Here is a 26432-nt window from a genome sequence, read left to right on the forward strand (position 1 = left end):
TATTAATATAACTATGGCTACAAAACTGTAATTACACATAAGGTCTGACATCCAATAAATATTATGGATGAAGAAACAGGACCAAGCCCCTAAAAAATAGACAAGAGAAATGGGTGTCTGTATAAACTTAATAGACAGGAATTTTGAAACCATGAACTAGGATCTATAAAATAGAATAAATAGGAAATTCAAAGAAGGAGAAACAAAATAACTGAGATTAAGAACTTTATAAATGTTTTAAACAGGAAGCTAGACACATATACATACATATACATACATATACATACATATACATACATATACATAAACAACAGGCACACACACACACAATTAATGAATGAGAAGGTAGAAAAACAGGCCTGGAAAGATGGCTCAGTTAAGAGCATTTGTTGCTCTTACAGAGGATGCAGATCTGGCTCCAGCACCCACATGGCGGCTCACAACCATCTGTAACTCCAGTGCCAAGGGATCTGATTGCTTTTCCTGACCTCCGTGAGCATCAGGTACACATGTGGCACACACACATATATGCAGGCTAAATACTTATACATATAAAAATGAATAAATCTAAGAACAAAAGAAGGTACAAAGTGCAAGACAATAAAACAATTCAAAGTAAATCACTGTGAGAAACAATACTGAGGAATGAAAAGAAGAAAAAGTGATACACATAATTAGTTAAAAAAAAAAAAAAAAAGACACAGGGGCTGTAAGGTGGCTCAGGGTAAGGCCACTTGCTGCAAATCCTGATGGCGTGAGTCTGGTCCCTGGGACCCACGTGGGGGAAGAGAGAAGAGACTCCTGCAAGTTGTCCTCTGACCTCCACACATGCACATGAACAGGACAATAAACAAACAAATGGAACACCAATAAAAAAGAAACGGGGGCATGGTAACTAGGACTAACACAGATGCCATGGGAGTCCAAGAGGGAGGAGAGAGACAGACTGATAACCTGTGCAGCCACACGGAATTAGAAGTCCACAGCACAAGAGGAAACTGAAAAGCCCCCAATGTTTGATTTTAAGTCAAGGCTAAGGGGTCCAAGTGCAAATTAGGAAATAATCCGAACAATAATGCAGGGACTACTGTCAATTTTTAAACTAGTGTCATCGGGATCCATGTTTGGTTCACTGTAAATTATAGTCTTAAATTCTCTACATCAGACTCTTCATTATCACAACACTGAAAAGTAAAGTGCCCTTGACCTCAACTAGGACTGGCGTTCACAGCAGCGTCCTGATGAAATATCTTCCCCCGTGGGGAAAAGGAGGGAAAACGTCACACCAAGAGAACTGCAGGGACCTGGGCTCAGAGTGGCTCCACAGCAGCTTCACCTATCACGTGCCAACCGAAGCACAATGACAAGGCACAAGCCTGCAGGGCAAACCCCACACAGCACCTTTCCTGGGTATTTCTTGCCAAAGCTCCTTGGAAGCGCATGTGTAAGCCGTGATAAAGAAATGTTTTATAGTCACTCGCTTGGAATGATAATTTTACTCATATTAACTAGCTAACCAAAAGAAAAACCCACTTGGACTTCCAGCTTCTATTAATAACCCCAAAGTAGGCACACATATTTTTTTAAAAGGCAGTGCTTACTGCTATATTAAAAAAAATAAATGAATCAGCTTACATGACATCTCTGTAATTAATCAAAGAAAATTACTAATTGGATGATTTTCCAGTGAAAACAATGACCTCAGCATAAAGCTACAAGCCATAAAATAGTTTAGCAGCCACGATAGCTGAGTTACCAGCTGATGCTGAGCGGCCTCCTGACGCTGCTTCAGAAGTTCTTCTGTCCTCTGCAGGAGGCCGAACTCAGCCTTAAACTCAGCTATCATCTGATGCTTCTTCTTGAAAACGGTGTTTTTGCTTCGAAGTTTATTGATGTATCGCTTGAACTGCAAAAAAAGCACCCAAGCATTATAAAAGAGCTCGCTGTATTAGAAAGCCTTTCTTCTTTTTTATTAGCAGTCTACGAACCACAATACATAAAACCCCAGCTTTCTTAGAAAACTAGTAGAGACTAATTGCTTAATATTTATGCACTTAACGTGTATGTACCACATGCAATGCAGAGACAGAGGAGTCAGGAGAGCATGTCAGAGCTCTAGGAACTGGAGTTACAGATGGTTGTTGTGAGCTACCACACTGATGCTGTGAACTGAACCTGGCTCTCCTTTGTTTTTTTCAGATAAGGTCTCTCTATGCAGCTCTGGCTGTCCTAGAATGTGCTATGTAAACCAGGCTGGCCAAGCATGTGTCACCATACCCAGCGATGAACCTGGTTCCTCTGTAAGAGCAACAAATGCTATCAATCACTGAGCCATCTCTCCAGCCTTCAGACTAACTGCTTAATTAAACAATATATATAATCTTCATTTTTGAACTTACCTAAATATTTGGAATCTTCATATAAAACCTCTTCACTTTAAACTTTACAAATAAAAAAAATTAAAAAGAAAATCCAGCAATCGAACCCAAAGCAGTCAGAAGGCCTAAAGCAGAAGGAAGCTGCTGTGAGTGGCTGTGGCCCTGTCTCGTCAGGGGTCTTGTGAACAACTGTGTGCTGCTAGAAGTGCACTGGACTCACTGGGCTCGACCCTGAGAACCAGCGTCAGCAGCACTTGAGAAACGCCTGTGCCTTAGGAAGCACAGGATAGGGACCCATCCTAAAATGTAAGAAGTTAAGAATACTGAGTGTTAGCAGGAACTCAGTCACTTAATTCGGCCACTTACCTCCATGTGATAGCCAAGCTATGAGTACACTACACTAAGTAAAGATCCATCATTAAGAAATATCAACTGGAGTCTGGAAAGCCAAGTGAAATCAAGTACTTCAAGAGAGCCACATGACAAACATTACTTACTCCACATTAGAGCCCTGTGGCAGAGACTACTACTCCAAACAAGGCTCTCTCCTCGCCAAGCTGAAGGGAAGCACCCAGGTTCACAGTGCTGGACAGCACTGGAAGGGCGGAAGACGCCCTGGGAGCACAGAGTAGCTGCGATGGGATGACAGTCAGAAATAGGGATGCAGGCCACAGGGACTCCTAGGAAGCTTCCTGGAATACGTTACATTTAACCCAAAAGTGAAGGAAGCATGACGCATGCTAAAGGGAGGAGACAGAAGCCATGACTAGATTCCAGGAAGAAGGAACAGCCTGCGCACATCCTGAGACACCGGCTCCACAGAAGTGCTGCTCAGTCTAAGAATCAAAGGCTAGAGGCAAACGAGAAACTGACTGAGGAGGAACACCAACCCCCATCCTAGCACATCCAGGTCTTCTCTTACTGGGTAGTGTACGAGGAACACCAACCCCCATCCTACCACATCCAGGTCTTCTCTTACTGGGTAGTGTACGAGGAACACCAACCCCCATCCTACCACATCCAGGTCTTCTCTTACTGGGTGGTGTACGAGGAACACCAACCCCCATCCTACCACATCCAGGTCTTCTCTTACTGGGTAGTGTACGAGGAACACCAACCCCCATCCTACCACATCCAGGTCTTCTCCTACTGGGTGGTGTACGAGGAACACCAACCCCCATCCTACCACATCCAGGTCTTCTCCTACTGGGTACTGTACGAGGAACACCAACCCTCATCCTACCACATCCAGGTCTTCTCCTACTGGGTGGTGTACAAGGAACACCAACCCCCATCCTACCACATCCAGGTCTTCTACTGGGTAGTGTCTCTACCACAAGGAGTATTTCATTAACTATAGAATCAAAAACTCTATCGTAGGGACCCTGGCTGCCATAAGGACACCACTTCCATATAACAGAAAGCTCCTCCTATCCTACCCACCTGAGACAGTTACCAACCACAGAGAATACACAGTGCTTCCTTTTGTTTTGTTTTTTGATTTTTGGAGACAGGGTCTCACTCTATAATAGATCTGCTAGCTCCCACAGGCTGCTTGTACAGGAAGCCTCTGTAAGCTCTACTGTGTATGCATGAGCAGGTCAGAGCAAGCTCTCCCCTCTGGCTCCTATCTCAGAGTGGTAACAATGGTACCTGGAGGGATGGCCTTTGCTGTCCTGAGCTTGTGATGTAGACCGGGCTGGCCTTGAACTTACAGAGATCCTCCTGTCTCTGTTCCCCTAGTGTTAGGATTAAGGGCATGTGCCATGACAGCCAGCTGTACAGTGCTTCTTAAAACTTAAAACTAATTTTTTAAGGTGGTGAGTTTAATAAATAGCATACTTAATAAAGTAATAAATAATAAATAATACTTAATAAAGTAATAAACAGACTACTGAATAAAATCTTAGAAATGAGAGAAAGTTCAAAGACACTATACCAATGAGGACTTTTCTCCAAGCTGGTCCTTTGTTGTTGATGAGAAAGATATGTTATTTTTACCCAAAGAATTAGATCTCAGCAGGGCATTGGTGGCCCATGCCTTTAACCTGAGCATTTGGGAGGCAAAGGCAAGTGAATCTCTATGAGTTCAAGGCTAACCTGGTCTACAGAGAAAGTTCTAGTACAACCAAGGCTACACAAAGAAATCCCCATCTCAAAAAAAAATCAAAATAAATAAATAAGATCTCAATCGAATATTTGACACTATAGGATACAGAGTATCTTCAATAGTTTTCAGGGTTGATAAATATTTGAGTTTCCTTAAATATTTTATTTCCATATTTATTTTAATATTTTTGTTTTTTCAAGGCAGGGTTCTCTATGTAACCCTGCTGGCCCTGTAGACCAGGCTGGTACTGAACCAGGAGTCTGCCTCTGCCTCCTGACTGCCTAGATTAAAGGTATGTGGGGTGCCACCACTGTCCACTTAAATAATTAATTTTTAAATATTGTATTTTAGGTGTATGGGTGTGTTGCCTATATATATGTCTGTGTACATGTACATGCATGCCCACTGCTGGTGAAGGCTAGAAGACATTAGATTGCCTGGAAGCAGAGTTACAGATGGTTGTAACCACCATGTGGGTGCTGGGAACTGACCCTGGGTTCTCTGTGAGAAGAGCTAGTGTTCCTAACCACTGAGCAATCTCTCTAGCCCCACAATGTTTAATTTTATTACCATCAATCATGTTGAAAATGCTGCTTCACACAAACACACAGGACAAAATGGCAGCAGTACATTTATGGCCATCTCAGGATTGTTGAACATTTTATCTTAATCCTAGGCTTAAGTTAATTTAACATTTTTCAATGAGATTCAAGATAGCAACTCAGACAGCCATTTTTAATCAAATTACATAACACAATACAACCCAAAGATAAACTAATGTGATATTTACACACTGAGGAGTGATGGTGGGGAAATATGAAGTCTTTGGTCCTATCATAAGACTACTGCGTTTCTATAATAGCACTGTTTTTAAGACAGGATTTCTCTATGTAGCCCTAGATATCCTGGAACTCCCTCTGTAGACCAGGCTGGCCTTGAACTCAGAGACCCACCTGCCTCTACCTCCTGAGTGATAGGATTCAAGACCACTACTGCCTGGCTACACAGCAGAAAATTTTGTATAGACAGTACAAACATTAGAATTCTTAATAGGCCAATGATATTGAATGTGAGCTATGGGATGACAGCATGTGCAGTGTGTGTGTATCCAAAATTCTGTTTTATCATCCCATGAACTTGCCATCCACAGAAAATGAGCCTTGGAGGAAGTTCAAAATTACTTTTTCTTCATTTTCTTTGTGGTTTTTGAGATAGTATCTCCTTATGTAGCCCAGGCTAGACTGAACCTATGACACTTGGCCTTGGCCTCCTTAGTGCTGGAATTACAGGCATGTGACAACACACTGAATTTGATTATATATGGGGGCAGGGAGAGAGACAGACAGACAGACAGACACACACACATACACACACACACACACACGGGGGGTGGGGCTAGCCTTGAGCTGATCCCCTTACCTCCACTGCCCAAAGCTAGGGTCACAAGCATGCGCCACCATGACTGGCTCCCCAAATATTTCTCTATAATTAAGTTAGTCTTGCTACTCAGGAATCCAGCCCCACATAGCAACTTTTCAGTGGCTGGATTACAAAGGCTGCTGAAAAAAATCTGAGCAATAGCAAAGTACCCAGAGTCTAATACCTTGCTAATTCTCCCTTTAAAGCGTAAATGTGTACACCAGATATGAGCCCAGTCTCGGGATCCCTAGAGTAACTATACATTCTTTTAAAAGTGTCCTGGGCAGAGCGCCCAGGATGAAATCAGCCCTGCTCATCTGGTACCCTGGGTAACATCTAGGCCAGGTTCCCTTCTCTAGCTTAGGCTCCACAACTATTTTTAAAAGCTAAAAGCTAGAAATGCTGTTGGTGGAAGAACAATCCCACACATTACTCACCGCACTCTATGAGAACCGGTTATTATTTGGCCTTCATTGTACATTGTACCTAGGGGAGGGTATAGTCAGGTCACATGAATCACAGTTCCATACAAAGAAGCAATAGGTGGCCTTCTAAGTATTCTACTGCTCCCGGCTAATTAAGGAGAAAGAAGCACATCGCCAGTGTTTTCATTCCTGGACACGCCTCCTAATTGCCACTTGAACTTTAGGTTATTTCTGGGCTTTTCAATAATATATAAAACAATACAAAGACACTGACTCTCCAAACACCTTTTTTTTTTTTTTTTTGAGACAAGGATCTTGCTATGTAGCAAAGGCTGGCCTCCAATCCCAAAAGTTCCGAGTGCTGGGATTACAGTTTGTGTCACTGTGCTACCTTAGATAGACACTTTATAACTTCTATTGGATATTTTTTTCCAGACACAGTCAAAAGGAACATGCATTTCTGATACTCCGCCAGACTGCTCTTCAGCAGACTATTTATAATATTTTTATAATCGATCAAAGGGTGAACCAATTGTCCTCTTTGGCCCCTTCTTCTTTATTAGGAAGCCCGCTCGGCTCCTCATCACTTCCTGAGCACCTGAGGGGATCTTGTGGAACAACCTGCTTGCCTCTGACTCATCTTGTCACCGGCCTGCTGTGTTTTGTTTCTGTGTCTGAAACAATGATTCTCAAACTTTCAGGTCTCAAGAAGCCTTTATGTAACCTTTTCTATTTGGCTCAGGCTAGTCTTGAACTCATCATCCTCCTGTCTCATTCTTCCAAGAGCTGAGATTACAGAAATATACCACCATGCCTAGCGATACTCGAGATTATCAAAGATTTCAAGATTTTATGTATACCCTATCTATCGATGTTTACCATATTAGAAATGAAAATCAGCATTGTAGTATATACCACAAATTCTAAAACACCAAAAAAGCAAGCACATGATCTGCTAGCTCCCGCAGGCTGCTTGTACAGGAAGCCTCTACTATGTACTCATGAGAAGGTCAGAGTTAAGCTCTTCCCTCTGGCTCCTATCTCAGAATGGTGACAATGGTACTTGCAGGGATGAACAATGACAAAGACTCAGTAGCAAAGTGGCACAGCCAGATGTCCAGACACCAAAGACATAGGGAACCAAACAGGCAGAGGAAGCGTGCAGGTTATAACTGAGCGGACTGGGAATGTTTACAGAAGTGAGGTCAGTAGGCTGGATTCCAAGGATGGATAGAACTGAGGGGCTGAAATGACACAGACAAAGACTAGTCAGCAGCACACATGGGAAGGCTCAGTGAGAGCATGGGAAATAAAGATACTAAGGTCCTAATGTGAGCTGTGGGGCACAAGACTGACATGTGGATAGCATGTGGAAGAAGACACTGGAGTTACGGGTATGTTGACTAAATTGAGGGGACGCATTCATGCAGACATAGTGACACACATCTGTAACCCTGACAGTTGGGGTCTAAGGAAAAAAAACTTGAATTTGAGGCCAGCCCAAGCTAGATGAACACCATTGCAAAACAAAACACAGCAAAGCAAGACATAAAAACAGACACTAGGGATGTAGCTCAATGGGTAGGGTGCTTGCCTAGCCTGCAGGCAACACAGGTTGATAACCTGCATAAGAAATAGAGCTGCAGTAGTCTGAATAATAGTACTCACAGGCCCCTGTTGTTGGATGCTCAGTCACTAGGGGGCGGCACTGTTTGAGAGGATTACAAGGATCGACACATGTGGCCTTATTGGAAGACGTCTATCACGGGGGATGGCTTTGATGTCTTATAAACCCATGCCAGGCCCAGTCTGCCTGTCTGTCTGTCTGTCTCCTCCCCTCCTCCCTCTCTCTGCCTGCAGATGAGGATGTAGCTCTCAGCTACTTCTCCAGCACCGTGCCTGCCATGCCGGCCACCATGCTTCCTGCCATGACAACAATGGACTAAGCCTCTGAAACTGTAGCAAGCCCTAGTTAATGTTCCCTTTACAAGAGTTGCTGTGGTCATGGTTGTTGCTTCACAGCGACAGAACAGTGAGTAAGACGGGTGTCGTGGTGTACCGCAATCACAGCACTTGCAAGATGGAGGATAAAAGTTCAAGGTCCTTCCTGACTTCATGGAGAGTCAGTCTGAGTTACAAGAAACTCCATCTTAAAAACAAACAGAAAAGCAAGCAAACAAGAACAGACGCTGATCTTACAGAGGCCCCAGGTTTAGTCCCTACCACCTGTATTAGCAGCTCATAACCACCTGTAACTCCAGCTCCAGGGCATGACACCCTCTTCTGGTCTCTGCATACATACAAGCTTTTAAAAAACCAAAAGTTAACTGATTGTGTAAATAAGTAAATTCAACAGGGGAAAAAAGAGACAGATGTCACAATGATATAAAAGATGTTTTAGAACCAGCAAAAGGAAAAGTACCAAGAGTGGTATAGCATATTGATAAGAATGAGTGGTCTGTATTATACATACAAAGATGACACAGGAAGTTAAGGATCTATGCATGAGTGTAAGCCTGCATACACAGGGAACCATATGCTCGCTCATCTCTGATCTGAGGGAACTAGACAATGCAATGTGAAGTAAATAAATAAATTCATAGAAATAAATTACAAGAATAAAATTTATAAGGTTAGTAAAACGAAACAAAACACAAAATTCTTTTAAAAAGAAAGAAAAGAAAAAGGGGATTTGCCTCATGTGGTGGTGCACACCTTTAATTCCAGCATTTGGAAGCAGAGGCAGATGAATCTCTGTGAGTTTGAGGCCAGCCTGGTATACAGAGTGAGTTCCAGGATATCCAGGAATATACAGGATATACAGAGAAACCTTCTCTTGAAAACCAAAAGAGATGCACTCTATTTGCATGAGTGGTCTGTCAGGACACATGTATGTGTGCTATCTCTGGGCCATAAAAGGGACCTGATCCCCTAGAACTAGAATTATGGAGGGTTGCAAGCTGCCAAGTGGGTGCTGGGATCGATCCAAGGTCTCTGCAAGGGCAAATGCTCTAACCACTTAGCCACTTCCTCAGCCTCAACATAACAACTTGTCTTATATTTTTAGTGAGAAGATTTTAAACTGGTAGCTGCAACTGAGAACCAAAGCCTTGTGCATTCTGGTTCCCATAAACCACCTCTGCAAATAATTTAGAAGGAACCAGTGCCAAAACAATGTTTTATTTGGATGGGTTCTGTAAAGGAGGAACTATATGATTCCTGTATGTAATTTGTTACCTTTGTTGTAACTTTTACTATTGAAATACACCTCAACATTATCTTAAGGTGTTTGCTCGATGTAAGAATTGCTTTTACAGGTTGTGGGAACTGGGCTGGGAGGGAAAGGATAGAGCTGTGGTGCTAGGCACAAAAAGTACCCAGAGGTTGTGTCCTGCTGTGGCAGCAGCATTACTGGGAACACACTGTGGTGGTGTACTACACCAGCTGTGCCCTGTACCACCTGGGGATTCAGTAACAGCCTTAGCAGGCAGCTGCTGACTCCCAGGGTGCCCTGGAGCTGGACTGGCAGTCTGTGAAGGTGCACTTCTTCCTGGGCTGCAAGCTGGAGATGCGGTGAGCATGCAGTCACTGCCTGGCTCTCCTGCCAGTCTGCAGGGAACCTACACCTCGGCCAAGGAGCGTCAGCTCAACTTTGGGGATGATATCCCTAGCATCCTTTGCATAGGTGGCAGCACCAGAACAGTAATGAGGAATGGCTCATCCACCAGGAAGCGAGCTGCACACCCATCTCACTAGGCTCACCACTGCTGAGGATATATCTGAGGATATTCCCTCAGATATATCCTAGGAACCCTGAGAGAGGTGAAAATAATGGTCACATTCAGACCTAGCACAACAAATCCATGGCAAACGGGGATGAGCTCTTCTCTCAGGTAGACAAGAAGGGAAAAACGTGGGGTATCTCTGAATACCAGTGTGGCAAGACTGATGTGGGAAGCCTGCATCACACTCAGTGACATCACCTATGATGGCAAGGACACTGTGCAGCAGTTGTAGGTCTGGAGCCCTCCCACCCAGGAACAGCTCATCCCCAAGTGCCCATGAAGGGAGTCACTAATGCATTCTTCTATCAGGATAGCAGAGTAAAGAACTAATGAGACCCCATTCCCTGTCTTGGCTGGCATGCTGATCCAAGACAGGACAGGGACAGAAGCTCCAGTCCCTATATACAGTCTGCGTCTCTGTGTCTGCCTTTCTCCCTCAAATCTACTGGATGTTCTGAAATACTCTCCCTTCCTCCTTCCTGGGCCCCTGAAGTAGAAACTTCAGGGTTCTTTGGAAAGTCAGGTGTGTTGGATGGTGTTTTTCTAGGCCAAACATGTAAAGGAATGTTTCACAGAAGTGGACACACTTCAGACTAAGACAGACTCATGAAGAAACATTTTGCTGAAGCAGACAGACACAGGAGAGGAGGATGTTCTGCTAAAGCAAGCACATGAAAGGACACGTGATGAAGGATTCTTTGCTAGTGACGCACATGTATTGGTCTGCCTTACATCGCATAGTTGAGCTGCATCTGTTGGGACTCCATCCAGAAAAACAAAAACAAAAAACACCTTCTAGTGGTGTGCTGCGGCTTCCTGCCGCTTCCTCAGACTCGGGCTGACTGGCAGAAATCAGCTGAGGCAGATATACGTGCTGAGGCCAGACCCATGGAGGACACGTGATGTTTGGAGGGAGTATAAAAAGGACTCGATGGACAGTGACAGAGGGTGAGCTTGGCTTGCTTACAGAGGTAGCCGTAAACACCTGTTGGTCTCTTGTCTTTGCTGATCTTTGCTTTGCTGAGAGAGACACAACTGAGAATTTCTCCTGATGTCACTCAGGGTCTCTCCTACTGACTCGTCATTGCTGAGGGCGAGGCCTGCTGTCTCTGCTAGGTAGTGCCACTGCTGCTGATTCATGTTTGCTATCCCGACTCTACTGAATTAGACTGCTAGTGTATCTGTGAAGTGTCTTTGAGTGGCTAGAGCTGTCAGCTCACCTGTGAACTGAACTGCTGATTTCCAGACAACACAGATGGGGGTTGCTCCAAAGAACCTTTCTATAAACAGGTGCACTTCCCCATCCTCTGCCCCATGTCCTTTCTTTCCCACGACCTCTGGTGGGTGATAGGCTAAAAGGGAGGTTAAAACATTTAAGAACCATCATTAAAAATAAGATTTAAAAAAATTAACGTTACAGGCCCCTCCCACTTCTGGGCTGAAAGGAGCCTAAGGATGGGCTGTGACTGCTGCTACCACCACCGTCCTGTGTCTGTGAGCACTTGGGAGAAAGTGCTTCAAAATGTTCTCATTAAAGTAGCTGCAGACACATTTCAAAATATTGCTGAATTTTACAAGTTTCAGACTGATCAGAGAGGTAAGTAAATAACCTTTAGAGGGAAGAAAAGTGGTAATGAAAGTTGTATGACTTTTATACTTATTTCTGTGTCAGCAAACACGGGTAAGAATATCAACAGTGCAATTCCATTGTTTAAACAACACCACCTTGGTCCTAAATGAAAGGGCTGCTGTTTTAAAGCCGGTTGTTGTAAATAATTTGTTGTTGTTGGTTTGTTTTGATACTGGGCCTTACTATGTAGCTCTGGCTGTCCTGAACTCACTATGTGGACCAGCCTAGACTGGCCTCAAACACACAGATGTATCTGCCTCTACTTCCCAAGCACTGGGGTTAAGGAAGTACACCACTACATTTGGCTAATAAATGCATCTTACCTTTGAAAATTACTTGAAATTTCTCTTAGATTATCCTTGAAAGATAAAATCTTGGCTAGGTATGGTGGCTCATGCCTTTAATCTAAGCAATGGGGAGGCAGAGGCAGGCAAAGCTCTGAGTTTGAAGCTAGCCTGGTCTACAAAGTGAGTTCCATGACACCCAGGGCTACACAGAGAAACTGTTTCGAAAAACAAAACCAACAGCAAAAAAACCCCTCCACCACCACTGCCTCAAAACCATAAATGTTCCTTGCTTAGCAGTAAAAGTTTTTTTAAAAATATATCCTGGAGTGGGGTTGGAGAGATGGCTCAGCAGTTAGGAGCACTTGTCACTCCTGCAGAGGACATGGGTTCTTAGCAGTCATATGGGCATTTGCAACTACATAGCTCTGGTTCTAGGGGATCTCTGGCCCTCTCCTAACTTCTGAGGGTACCAGGCATATACACATATGTGCTACACAAACATACATGTAGAGAAACACTTTATATACTTTAAAATAAGCAAATGTTTAAAATTTAAAAGAGGATGTTTAAAATAGTTTTAAAGAAAAATAATTTCAAAGTAGATATTTACAAGAATCATGTTAAGCAGCTGGGAAGTCAGCTTAGCAGGAAAAGTCCTTGCTATGCAAGCCAGATGACCTGAGTTCAGTCTCTAGAGCTCATGTAGAAAGCCAGATGTGTCTATGCACATCTGTGATCCCAGCACGACTGAAAAGTGATGGGAAGCAGAGCAGAGAATCAGCAGCAAGTACCTGAGCTACGCTGGAGTGAGCAGCTCAGAAACAACAGAGACTCCAATGCAAGCACAAGGCAGGAGGAGAACACCAGCTCCCAAAAGTTTCTCTTATGTCCATGTGTGTGCTGGGGTATGTGCATACTTACCCTCCAACACATAATAAATGGATACATGAGACACTTCAGTGGGTAAAGGCACTTGCAGCCATGCTGACAACCTGAGTTCTAACCCTGGCGCCCTGTCAACAGAGTGAATGGAGAGATCCGGCGCCCTCACATCATCCCCTGACCTCCACAGGTGCTCTGTGCACACAGATATATTCACATATAAATAAATGAAAATGTGAATTTAAAATGAAAAGAATGACTTCAAAAGAAACAATTTAAACATCATATCTTTAAAGACACAATGTTTCACTGTTTGTGTTCATGTGTATGAGCTTGCACATGAGAGTGGTTAATGTCACACCTGGATTTTTTGTGGGGGTAGACACTGACTGGGGTCCTATGTTTCAGCAGCAAGCACTACTGACTAAGCCACCTTCCCAGCCACAAACATAATTGTAAAGGTGTGCCTGGTACCTGAGGAGGTCAGAAGAAGGCAGCAGATCCACAAGAACTGGAGTTATGAATAGTTTTGAACCACTATGTGGATAATGGAAACTGAACCTGGGTCTTTTACAAAAGCACCAAGTGTGCTTAACCATAGAGCCATCTCCAGGCTTTAAAAAATTGTATTATTATTATTATTATTATTATTATTATTATTATTATTATTATTATTAATATCATCATCATCATTTGATGTGTGTGTGTGTGTGCGCGCTCAAACGCCAGAGGCCAGAAAAGAGCATCAAATTCCCAAAGGCTGAGATTACAGGTGGCTGTGAACTGCCTGATGTAGATCTGGTCCTTGGAAAGATCAGTAGGTGCTTTTAGCCAACAAGCCATTTCACCAGTCAACAGACTTGTTTCAAAAAACAAGTCATCATTTTAAAGGGGGGAAGAAAGGCATAGGATATAAGCAACACATTTGTGCAAGATTAAGACAAAAGCTTCCCATCATGCACTGTGATAGGTCACTCAAACAAATATGCCCCCATTACAGTGAAACACGAAGCCTGCCATTGGGCAGAAAAGTGCAATTCAGCACTGTCACCAATCGTGTGCACCACTATACACGTGGAATCCAATGCTGTCACTTATGAAAGAGCAGCCCCACTCTCTGTGCTCAGGTCAGTGGGACCATGCTTTTTGGTGTAGGCCGTAGGTGCTGAGGGAACACTCTCTTGTGTGGACGATACTGTCTGCAGGCACTGCTGTGGGCAATGGGTGAATGATCTAGAGCAGCAGCTCTGCCTTTAGGAACAGTATTACAGACTCGGCTCCGTCCGTCGTGATCGAAATGGAATTTGACAAATGTTCTTTCTCCTTTTATCTGCTTACTGTGTTCCCAACCTTTTACAGTAATGATCAGAATCTGGGCTCGCTTATTCCTGACACCTTTCAAATCTATCTGGAACTACAAAAGAATTGCTGGATTTTCAACCTCATTCTGAACACTTACATGAAAACAAGAATCTGCCCCTACTCCAAACTTTTTTGCTTCAATAAAATTATATTCCAAGTAATTAGCTGGAAGGCTTTCAGAAGACAACCACACAATACGAATGTTCTGCTGCTCACGACTATAAACAGCCATGCATATTTTAAAAAAGAAATTAGAAATTCCACCAAGCTCTCGAGTTTCTTCTTACAACAACTGGACCAGAATGAGTACTGTTTGTTCTTAAATCCCATTAGTCCAACCTCCATGCTATTTTCCATGTCTCAAATCACATCTTTGTCTGGTCTATGATACTTTTCCATAGACATAGGCTTCTGGGAGCTAAGGAGTTCGGAGACGGGATGCCACCATGTACAAATGGCATGGCTGTGTCCAAAGGCAGCAGTATCTCTGTTAGTCAGGCTAGTTTTTACTCACAGGCTCAGAAGTTTGCTCTCAGAGCTGCTACCTGTTCCAAGCAAAAAGAAAATGTTTCAAAGCAACTTTTGTTTTCTGCTAAAATGGCCATCTGTTCACAACACCCAGCATAACTAGTGCAACATAAACACATACACAAGTACTATCCTAACCTTTCCCAACCTGTTACTATTACACTTTAAACTTTAAATTAGAAAGTCTCAGCACGCAAGCATGAACAATGTAATTATGTGCATATGGTAGTAGCTAGTTAGCTGTGTCTTCTTTATAGTCTATAATGAACAATGTTATATATGCTGGTAGCAATCAGCCTTAAGCAGAGGCTGGCCCAGGAATATCTATCTGTAAGAGAGCTGACCACACCTTCCCACGTCTCTGTGCTTCTCCTGGGAATCAGACCACCAGCTCACAGCTGTTACTACTCTAACAAATGCTTCAGCTGCTGTGCCAGTGGTTCTAATGTTCCAAGAAAAGAGATGAAGTTTTAAATCTAATATTGTATGCATCACATACTACTGCTATTATAGTAAGCCGAGCCCAATTTATTTGGTCCAATTTTGTTCTATCTCTTAGGAAATTGTAGGACCCACAGGCCCAGCTATGATAAAGAGAACAATGTGATTTGAAAGGTTCTAAAAATACCTCAGGTTTGCCTGGGCTCACTTGGAAGGGTGGATGATTCAACCACAAGTGTCAAAATTTGGTTCCCAATTTTTCGGGAACTGACAGCTGCAGCAGATCTTGCCAGGACTCCCTTATCTCCATGCTGCTTCTCTTTGAAGTCCTTAAAGAAGATTTCATAATCTTCCCTATTTAGCGCTTGGATTTCTGGTGGTGGCTGCAGAATGAAACGCTTGGCTGTTTTTAAAGCTGCTTATAATAGTATTTGACTAAGCACATTTTCTGAGCTGCCAAGCTTCTTGTGATGGGGAGGGAGAGGGTGCAATGGGCTGCACCCAGCGGTGACCTCTCAACCCGTGGACCAGGGGAACGTAACCAGAGGTGAATTTGGTGCTATCAAAGAATTCAGACCCAACAGGCATACTTCAATCTGAGTGAAGACCCTGGGAACACAGCCTACAAGCGTAGATTGTTGACTAAAAAAATGGCAAAACATCACACCAAAATAATCAGCTACAGATTAAATAGCAAATTTGACTTTGTGATCAAGAATATAGAACTACTTGAGGATGTAAACAGCCATGGCTAGGGTGAAGAATGATTACTTTTTCTCATCAACTGAAGCTTGCAAAATAGTGCCAAGACCTCTGTTAGTATTACTATCCTGATTTAAGAAAAATCAACCTTTCACTGGGCAGGCAGATCTCTGCTGGTTTGAGACCACCCTGGTCTACATATTAAGTTCCAGGTCCACAATGAGACCATGTAGACAGAAATGGAAGTGAGGGGCAGGGGGAGAGCAGGGAGGAAGGCAGCAGGGAAGCCAGCCAGCTTTCATTCCAAGTGTCTGGTACCCGAGACGCATCTGTGGCCTTTACGATTTCTTGGGAAGATAGAAACTGGACATGTGAGCTCAAGAGCACTACAGACCATAGCCATCCACAATGACTGCCGTCAGCTTACTCACTGGAAGGCCAGTGACAACAGCATCAGGAGTGCATCTGGAAGAGGCACCACTTGAGCTAACACCTTCCAGCTGCTTGTAGAGACACACACTGACATCAGCCCCTGCCACCAAGGACATTGTCGCAGTCCTGCTTCTCATCCCTGCTGCTGCCTGTGCTGCTGCTCCAGCTCCATCCAATGAGAAACTTCTGTGTGGTGTGTGTAAACACTTCGACACACAGGAAAGGTACGACCACCTCACCTTAGATCTTGTTCCAACACCTGAAGTTGTCTTCACTTAATGGCAGTGACTTGCACTTTAAATCATATACGGATTCATATTGTTATATTTCTATTTTATAGATTTAAATTTTATTTTTATTTTATGTGTGGTGTGTCTGCCCAAATGTATCTATGCATCACAGGTGTATGGTGTCGACAAGAGGCCAGAAGAGGGTGTTGGATCCCCTGCAATTACAGATTCCATGTGGATGCTGGGAATTGAACCTGGGATCCTCCAGAAGGGCAGCCAGAGCCCTTAAATGCTGAGCTATCTCTCTAGCCTTCCATATGAAGATTTTTAACTAGAATCTAATACCAAACTAACTTACAAATTAAAATGTGTTTTGTTTTCTCTCGCTTGCTTGCCTGCTCTCTCTCTGTCTCGCTCTCTCTCTCTCTCTCTCTCTCTCTCTCTCTTTCTTTCTTTCTTTTAGGTTTTTCGAGACAGGGTTTCTCTGTGTAGCCCTGGAACTCACTCTGTAGACCAGGCTGGCCTCAAACTCACAGATCCACCTGCCTCTGCCTCCCGAGTGCTTGGGATTAAAAGTGTATGATACCACTGCCCAGTGACTTTCAAATATTCTTAACATGGAATTTTATTCTCAAACGAAGTCTTATTTTCAGCCTAAACTCGGTGTTCAGATAAAGGAAGAACTGAGGTGGCTGTTTTCAGAGGAGGATGAGAACACACCCCACCTGTCTGCTGAGACACTTCTTCAGACTCTAGATGCTGCCCTCCTATCGTGTGGAAAAGACAATTCTGAGCTTGAGGAGAGGCTGTGCACGAACCCCAGAAACTCTGAGCCACTCAGAACCCATAAAAGTTACAGAAAACCTGTGACTATAAACTAAATTACAAAACATCTGAGGAAAACAAGAGACGCTAACACCATAAAGGAATTTGTTAACTCCAAAAAGAACTAAGCTAACAGTTAAAACTGTTTCCATTGTTAGAACGAACAAAACTACATTAGAATGTGTCAAAAATATATTCAATTATTAATTTTAGAATCTACACAGGTGTTCTGGGAGATTCTTTGGCTTCTACTCAAAACACAGTACAATGCTACTCAAATTTCTCAAACCCACAGAACAACATTATTTCTGTTTCTGTCTCCGGAGATAGGCCTAACAAGATTTAAAGATGTATTATCACTTGTCTCTCTCTGAAGGGTTGGACTGGGGATAGGAAACAGTCTAATTTTCATACTATAAGAATCTATTCAGGGCGCTGGACAGATTAGTCAGCTCTGCAGTTATGTGCACTGGCCACTCTTCCAGTGGCTAATAAGTGTCTGTAACTCCAGGGGCTCTGCCTCCTTCCTCTGGTCTCCACAGACACCAGTCATGCACATGGCACATAGATAGACACACAGACAAAGCACCCACACACACTGATCTTCTCCTTGTCTCTCGCTCTGATTATACAAACAAGATTAACAGCACAAGTATGTCCCTATTGTCGGACATCATTACCAAAGATATGGGTGTTTGGATTTTTTGTTTGCCATTCATTTTATTCATTTATTTTTACCACAGATATGTTTTTAAGACTGAGCACATGGTAACTGCTCAGTGAACAACTGCTACAATAACTCTTACCAGCACTGTGTTACTCCATCTTCAATCTAGGTTAGGATTAAAGTAGAGAATATTTTATAGTTTTCTAATAGCCCTGGGTTGAACATTGGTTTCACTTTTGAAGCTGTGAGCTAGAGTTCCAGCTTTCACACTCTCCACACAGTGATAACAAGAACATAGAAGTCTCAGGAGCCAACACACAGGAGCATCTGGTGTTCTAAGGACCCCCAGGCACTAAAGCAGTCAGTCCTCAGAGCGAGCAGGGAAGACCTAGTCCTCCGGCACTAACCATTCTACACACTCTGTACATCCACACATGCAGACGTGTGCCCAGAGGCACACAGAGGACTGACTCCCAGAGCTGTGTTCTTATCCTCTCCAGTAAGCTCCTCCTGCGCACATTAGCACCCCACAGAATGTGGTGACTCAGCCCACTTTGTAAGAAGCTTTGATATCAATCATTTCATGTGTTTTTCCTGGAGACAACCATCCCCATTTTACAGACAGAAAATACTCAGGCAAGTCAAGAATCTTTTCAAGGTCGGTAGAAACACAGATTCTACTTTGAACCAGTCTCAGCTGTGCAATGCTATCATCTCCCTGAATGCACCTAAACGGTAAACTAAGGATGAAAACAATGCTCTCAGAAGAGCAAACAAGTGCACACCTTCCAGCACCAAGCTCTGCACAAGAAGCTCTCAAAACTGGCAGCTCTGTTTCCTCTTCCTTGCTCTGCATGAGGTTCAACCATGGCATCATCCTTCACAAACGCTACACAACCAACCCATCTCTCTCTCCCTCCCCTCCTCAGACAGTCTATGTAGTTCATCTGAGCTGCCCTGGCACGTAACTGAGTAGCCCAGGCTGGCCTCAAACTTCTGGCAATCTTCCTGCCTCAAGGAACTCCTGAGTGCTGTGGTCACAGGTTTGAGCCACTACCACCTAGCTTTGTGTTACTATTTCTTAACACCTTCTCACCGAGTGCTTTGACAGATAACATTTTAAATAAGAGGGGTTTGGGTGACTACCATGTGACGCCAAATGAGAAACTTCAGAGACGGCCATCATCTTACATAATTTTAAGTAGAATGAGCTTCCTCCTTTTTGCCCATCTGGCCTATCACTCTATCAAAGTTGAAAATAAAATTGGTCTACCAAGATTTGTTCTTTAGAAATTATGCATAATGTTCCCCAATACCTTCTGTTCTTTTAGGTAAATGCCAAATAATTTACTTGATTTGTTCTAGTTTTGATCACACATTACTCAAAATTTAAGTTGACCACAGCAATTCCAAAGCTAACTTTTTCCACTTAAAAAGTATTCTTGATCAGATACCTCTACCCAACATGATGTCTCAAAAATAAAGGCTTAGAGCTTGTCACTGGGTTCTTTCCCCCACATTTGCATAAAGAGAATGCCTAGTGAGCCTGAAGCAGGATCCATGACACTGTGGTCATAGAACTTGTCCTGTGACTGAGCCTTAACTTTGATAAACACTAAGCAGCAGCATAGGCCCTTAAAAGCAAAACTACTGGGAAATGAACCTTTTTCTTTCTTGGACATCAAAGATGCCAAGAAGCACAGCTCAGCTTCTAAGTGGCATCTGAAATACGCTGTGTCTGACAACCGACTGGAAGTAGATGCTAAAAGCCAAAGAAAATTTGTTTTTGTTTTTTGAGACACTGTAGCGTACGCTGGCCTCAAAGTCCCATCAGTCCCTGCCTCCCAGGTTCCCAGTGTTGTGGCAACAGGCAGGAGTCTCATCTCCAGCTCCCAAAGGATTTTTTTCAACCAAATGTTGCTTTACGAAAGTTGCTAGTTCCCCTTCAGACTAAAAGCCACATTGAAGGCTCCGATCAGAAGCACGGGAGGAAACATCTGCGGCAGAGGAGGAGCTCATTTGTGTTGGACACAGTGAAGGAACACTGCAATTTTCATAGTATGAACTCAAGAACTTCTCAGAGTCTAAAATGAGGTTTGGATATGAGCAGCTTTTCAAAGTAGGCTTTGCTAAGGTCTAGAAGCTAAAGAATACAAGCGAGGTGTCAGAGTCTAGCTGTGACCTGTCCCTTGAATTGCTAAGTAAGAAAGTGCTGGGCTGAGACAAGACTCTGGGCTTTATTTAAGATGTCTGGCTTTACCCTCAGTTGCTCTTGAGCTAACGTTATAGAAAACAATGAAGAATGGTGGTTTTGCTGCTTGAGTTCAGCCATCAGCAACCAGGATTCGTAGCCCCACTAACTTACAAGTCTGACGCAATAAATGCAACTATTAAAGCATTGCTCAAAACGAGAAAAACATAGAAATGTCGTATTTAAAGCTTCCAAGCAGGCAGGTTGCGGTCATTTTGATGGCTGTTGTATACTGCTGACAGTAAGTTAGTGACGCTTTCTCAGTTCTTTATTCATCAACAAAGACAACTTTTTATTATCTATTTGATTCCACTAGGTTTGCTTTGCTTTTATAATTTAATACTTACATGAAATCAATATAAAGTCACTAAAATGTGAAAGTATTAGGGCTGGAGAGATGGCTCAGAGCACGCCCTGCTTTTCCAGAGGACTGAGTCTGAGTCCCAGCACCCACATCAGGTGGTTCACAACCAATGTGACTGCATTTCCAGGGGACACACACCTCTGGCCTCTGCAGGCATGCACACTCACAAGGACAACCCCTCACACACACATAACTTAAATCAAAAGGCAAGTGAAACTCTAGAATACTGTTTCACAGAACACCAGTCTTTCATATCTTATATCAAGAAAATGTCAATATTGCCTCAAAAAGACAATATTTAATACTTCAGCTTTCAGTAACTTTTACTTAAGAAATTAACTTTACACCAACATACACTTAAGGATGTTAAACTTGTCAGTGATTTCAAACAAAACCTTACTGCCATAGCCTTGATCCATGAGCTGCTTCAACTTACCTCATCTCCCTTCAACACCTCAGTGCCGTCGAATTCCCGGGTCTGGTTTGTTTTCACCGACACCTCTCTCTCGAGGCTGGCCAGCTTCTCCTTGGTCTCCTGAAGCTCCTCAGCTTTGGCTTCTTTCTTACGAGAAATGATGGATGCCTAGTTGGATATTTAATATGAGAATAAAATAATAAATACATTCAGTTTTCTGTTACCTTGTGAAATTACCTTTTTTTTCTTTTTAATTTTCACCAATATACATTTTCAGGATCAGCTTTGCTCTTCTTGACTGACACTGCCTGTTCAACTGGTCCTTCTCATTGTTAGTGTTTGCCATGTGTACTGTCAAACTCAAGACATTCTGAAAGGCAAAATCCCTGGGGGGGGGGGGGCACTAAAACCCCCAAATATGCAGTAGTAAAAACATTCAAGCCTTCTTGAGTAGTGCTGACAGGCAATGACAACACCTTCCAGGAAAGTACACAGAATAAGACCTGGTCTACTGTTTGCACATTTCCACTCACTGGAAGGAAATAAGAATACCTTATTTTCAGAAATACAGTGAAGTACATCTCACTAAAGTTAATACTAATATTTTAAAAAATAAAAGGCCAAAATATCTACTATGTTTGGTACATTTAAGAAAAGATTTATGAAGCTGGGCAGTGGTGACGCACGCCTTTAATCCCAGCACTTGGGAGGCAGAGGCAGGTGGATTTCTGAGTTCAAGGCCAGCCTGGTCTACAGAGTGAGTTCCAGGACAGCCATGACTACACAGAGAAACCCTGTCTTGAAAACCAAAAAAGAAAAGATTTATCAGATATTTCTGTTATGTGTATGCGTGTATGCCTCGGTGTTTGCATGGCACCATGTGTGTGCGTAGGGTCACGGAGGTCAGACGAGAGCACTGGAACTGGGGTTACAGGAGGGTGTCAGTGCCATGAGGGTGCTGGGAAGCAAACTGGGTCCTCTGTGAGCAGCACACGCTCTGCACCACTGAGCCATCTCTCCAGCCCAAGATACGTGTGTGTGTGTGTGTGTGTGTGTGTGTGTGTGTGTGTGTGAGAGAGAGAGAGAGAGAGAGAGAGAGAGCACCATGTGTATGATAGGTCCATGGAGAACAGAGGTGTGAATCCTCTGGAGCTGAAGTCACAGGCTTCTGTGAGCTGCCTGACCTGGGGACTGGGAACAAAACTGGAGTCCTCTGTAAAACAGCAAGAGCTTTCAACTGCAGAGGCACCTCTCCAGAATCTTAATAAATACTATATAGGTTAAAAGTCATCAAAATCATCAGAATTGCACATATTATTTACATAATCCAATGATGCCGTTAAAGGCGAGTGAACATTTAAATGAGCTACAACTCTGGAAATGTTCTTTTCTGTTTTTCTTTTACTTATTTATTCATTTAATTTTCAGACATGATTTGTGTTTGTTTGTTTGTTTGTTTGTTTATTGGAGAAAGGGTTCCTGTATGTGGTCCTGGCTGTCCTGGAGCTTTCTATGTAGAGCAGGCTGGCCTTGAGTGCTGAGATTAAAGGCATGTACCGCTATACCCAGCCTTCGAGAATTTTCTTAGACTCTTAGAATGGTATTGGCCAAATTGTGACATAGTATAAATGCTATAGAGTAAAACAAACATGACAGGAGAGGGGGATGCTGTGCACAATCCTGTAAAAATTAAAAAATAAATAAAAGGGAAGCAATGAAGGAATGTGTCCCCTTATGCAAGGACTCCACATTAAAAGACAAGGGAGTGAAGTGCCACTCTGTGTGGGAACTGAGCTTTCATATAAGAGAAACATGAGACTTCTGCCCAGGATCAAAGTGCCCAGGATCTCCCACATCCAACATTGTGTTGAATCAATGAGTTAACTCTAGCATATAAGAAAGAGAAGAATGTGAGAGCTGGAACCTGTATATCATATGATTTTATATCTTGAAAAACTAATGGCAACAATGGAGCTAAAACATCAGTACTTTAACCTGAGAATATGCACACATCCTGACTCACACCACCTCACATGATCGGAGTGTGCACACATCCTGACTCACACCACCTCACATGATCGGAGTGTGCACACATCCTGACTCACACCACCTCACATGATCGGAGTGTGCACACATCCTGACTCACACCACCTCACATGTTCGGAGTGTGCACACATCCTGACTCACACCACCTCACATGATCGGAGTGTGCACACATCCTGACTCACACCACCTCACATGATCGGAGTGTGCACACATCCTGACTCACACCACCTCACATGATCAGTGTGTGCACACATTCTGACTCACACCACCTCACATGAACCCTCCATTCAGAAGCGGGAATTCCACATTCACAGAAACGGGCACACTGCATTTCAAATTACAACTGCTGCCTTCCCAGGGTCTCTGCTACTTCTCTGTTGCAACGTGGAGACCAGCAGAGATCAAGAAGCCTTGATTCTTTACTTCCACCTCACCATAAAACTATAGATAACGCACGCAGCCCTCCCCAGCAGTTAGAGGTTGCCTTACCTGTTGCCTGTAGAGTGAGAGCTTGCCTTCAATTGGCTCGTTTCTCATCATTTTCTTTTCAATCAACTGATTGATCTCCGTGTTTACTTCATTGACCTAAAACAGTGTAAAAGTGAAAGATGTTAAAACTCTCACTGTGACAGCCAGGAGTGGTAGTACATACTTGAAACTCTAAGCACTAGGGAAACTGAGGCAGGAGGACAGCCAGGAGTGGTAGTACATACTTGAAACTCTGAGTACTAGGGGAGCTGAGGCAAGAGGATAGACACTTAAGGTCAGCTTCAGCTACTCAGTGGAACTCTCTAAAAACAAAAACCAAGCAACCAATCAAATAACTAGACTATACCACTGTCCCCATGACTATGTGCACTAATGGATATCCATGTGACCTCGTGTGGCAGCAGGCCACACTCAGCTTGAGTTTATGCAACAGGGAGCCATTACAGAAGTCACCAGGAGCAAAGTCCCAAGTACTGTATGAGTGGACTGTTGTGAGCACTTTTAGAAACAACTGAAATTTAATATCATACAATTTGATTACTTCTTCAGATTGAATCAGAATCATGTACACGATCCTGAAGCATTTACAGGAATTATTCTTACATTGTTATATGAAAGGTGCTTTCTATAAACCTGAAGTTACCCACACACTTCCGTGTGACTTACAAGTCACCAGGTAACAATATGAACCCAGACAGACATTCCCCAGAGGCAGAGTACAGGGAGTTTACAGACCCAGCTGAGAGGTGACATGGAACATCTAAAACTCATTAATAGGTGCCATTTATACCGATCATTAACCCTTTCTAAAGTGACAAAACTGAGTAACATCAGTCTCTCAACAAAACAAACAAACAAACCAATCAACCGTATCTTAGTATATCCATCCTTCAAAAGCCTGAACCCCCTAACCTGTGACCTTCAATTTAAGTCACATGTGACTTGGATATCCATGTTGTGTAAGTGAGTTAAAAGGGCAATATGGTCAGAATTAGACATTTACTTGGAGAGCTTATTAAATAAACTAAGGAATCAGAAAGTAAAAACCTTTCAGTCAATTTTCATGAGAACTTTTAAAAATATACAAATGATTAGTGTTTTATTTATAGGGATCAAGATGTTATAATACATTAACATTTAGTGAATCCTGAAGCAAAGTCTAGTCAAAGTACACATGAAAAGGTTTAAATATAAAACTGCCCTATTACACTTAAAAATGATACTATTCCGAAGAACATTCTAGAATATCCACAAGGACAACACATCAGCAGAGCTGTCAACCCTTAGCCCAGGCTAGCTCTAGAGTCATGAATAGGACCCCACAGGAAGAGGTCCTTGTCCCAGGACAGATATGGCTGAACTAGAAGAAGACCATCACTTACTTTAGACTCAAGTTCAAGAAGGTCAGAGTGGCCCATAGCTGGCTCAGAAACCACTTTTTGTAAAAAATGTAATTCCTTTTTTTTGCTTTCTAATTCTTTTGGAAATTTTTCAGTGACCATATATGAATTAAATTTTATCTCCTCCTCTAGCCTCTTCATTAAACCTTTAAAAGACAAAGTAAATGAAGGTTTGGTTAGTCAGGCATGAGCAGTGGGCTATGTGTTAAAGTTATCTGTACAGCATCTATACAGTGCCATAAGAGATCATTGAAGTCTTTTCAGATTAATTAGTCTGAGTAAAAATCACAATTTACATAAAAACACCGAGATATAGCAAGTGATATTAGGATCTTTCTAACTTTATAACCTAGTTCCTTAAACTACAAAATACGCACAATAACAGTCACAGAAGCAGCTCTATCAGTGCCCTGTTTCACTTCTACGTATTTAAGAAGCCAGTGGGCCAAATGAAAACACAAATAAATCTACCCCAGGAATTCTCCTAGAGATGAGCATTTTATTCTCCTCTCCTCCTCTCCTCTCCTCTCCTCTCCTCTCCTCTCCTCTCCTCTCCTCTCCTCTCCTTTCCTCCCCTTTCCTGCCCTTTCCTGTCTTTGTGTGTATGTGTGTGTGCATGTGTGTTATTTTTCGAGACAGGGTTTCTCTGTCTGTATACCCCTGGCTGTCCTGGAACACACTCTGTAGACCAGGCTGGCCTTGAACTCACAGAGATCCACCTGCCTCTGCCTCCCCAGTGCTGGGATGAAAGGCGTGCCTGGCTTTTTTCTTTTATACATCTCTGCTTCTAACAGTGCATAAACAGGAAGGCATGGTAAGGCGCCAGCTTCAGACCAATGCAGACAGAGCTGGAGGTCAACAAGTTCAAGTCCGGACAAGAGAAGTAAAAGTGCCCACTTCCATAAATGTTTTAGATTTAGTTGCTTTTAATTTTTTAAGTATTAATTTATAGTAAATATTTTAAGATTTAATAGTTTTCTTACTTTGGCAGATGTACAACTATATACAGATTTTAAGTGAATAATGGTTTTATTGTAAATTCTCAGCCTGAAGAGATTTACATAGTTTATTTCTGATCTTTCCGTTACACATTTACAAATTCTGGCTTGACTTTTTAAAATGATGAGTTTCTAGCTTAAGTAATCTACGTATGAAGATTGCATAATAAATCTGGCCCAAAGCCTTAAAATTATTTTTAGTTCTGTTGTACAAATAGGACATGTAAAATTTTATTAATGCAAATTCACGAGTTTTCCATTCATTCTTTCAGTGCCCCCCCCCCCCCAACACTTTTCAGGATTGGAGAAAGGCAGAGAAGGGAAGGATGCACTTGGGCCTCTCAGGCACCCATCCCACGCACTTTC

General features: G+C 42.8%; 1 protein-coding gene across 3 annotated transcripts in view; it reads right to left on the minus strand.

The window, feature by feature from the left end:
• Positions 1–26432, minus strand: part of Ift81 (intraflagellar transport 81) — a 77781-nt gene that overhangs the window by 31675 nt on the left and 19674 nt on the right. For all 3 annotated transcript variants that reach the window (XM_076922772.1, XM_076922770.1, XM_076922771.1), the window contains exons 9-12: positions 25051–25214; positions 23669–23764; positions 21155–21301; positions 1757–1906 (exon numbers count right to left, since the gene is read on the minus strand). In XM_076922772.1, the coding sequence (XP_076778887.1) occupies positions 1757–1906; positions 21155–21301; positions 23669–23764; positions 25051–25214 (557 nt within the window). The remainder of the gene's footprint in view (positions 1–1756; positions 1907–21154; positions 21302–23668; positions 23765–25050; positions 25215–26432) is intronic.

Source organism: Arvicanthis niloticus, chromosome 24 (genome assembly GCF_011762505.2).
Source record: "Arvicanthis niloticus isolate mArvNil1 chromosome 24, mArvNil1.pat.X, whole genome shotgun sequence".
Lineage (NCBI taxonomy): Eukaryota > Metazoa > Chordata > Mammalia > Rodentia > Muridae > Arvicanthis > Arvicanthis niloticus.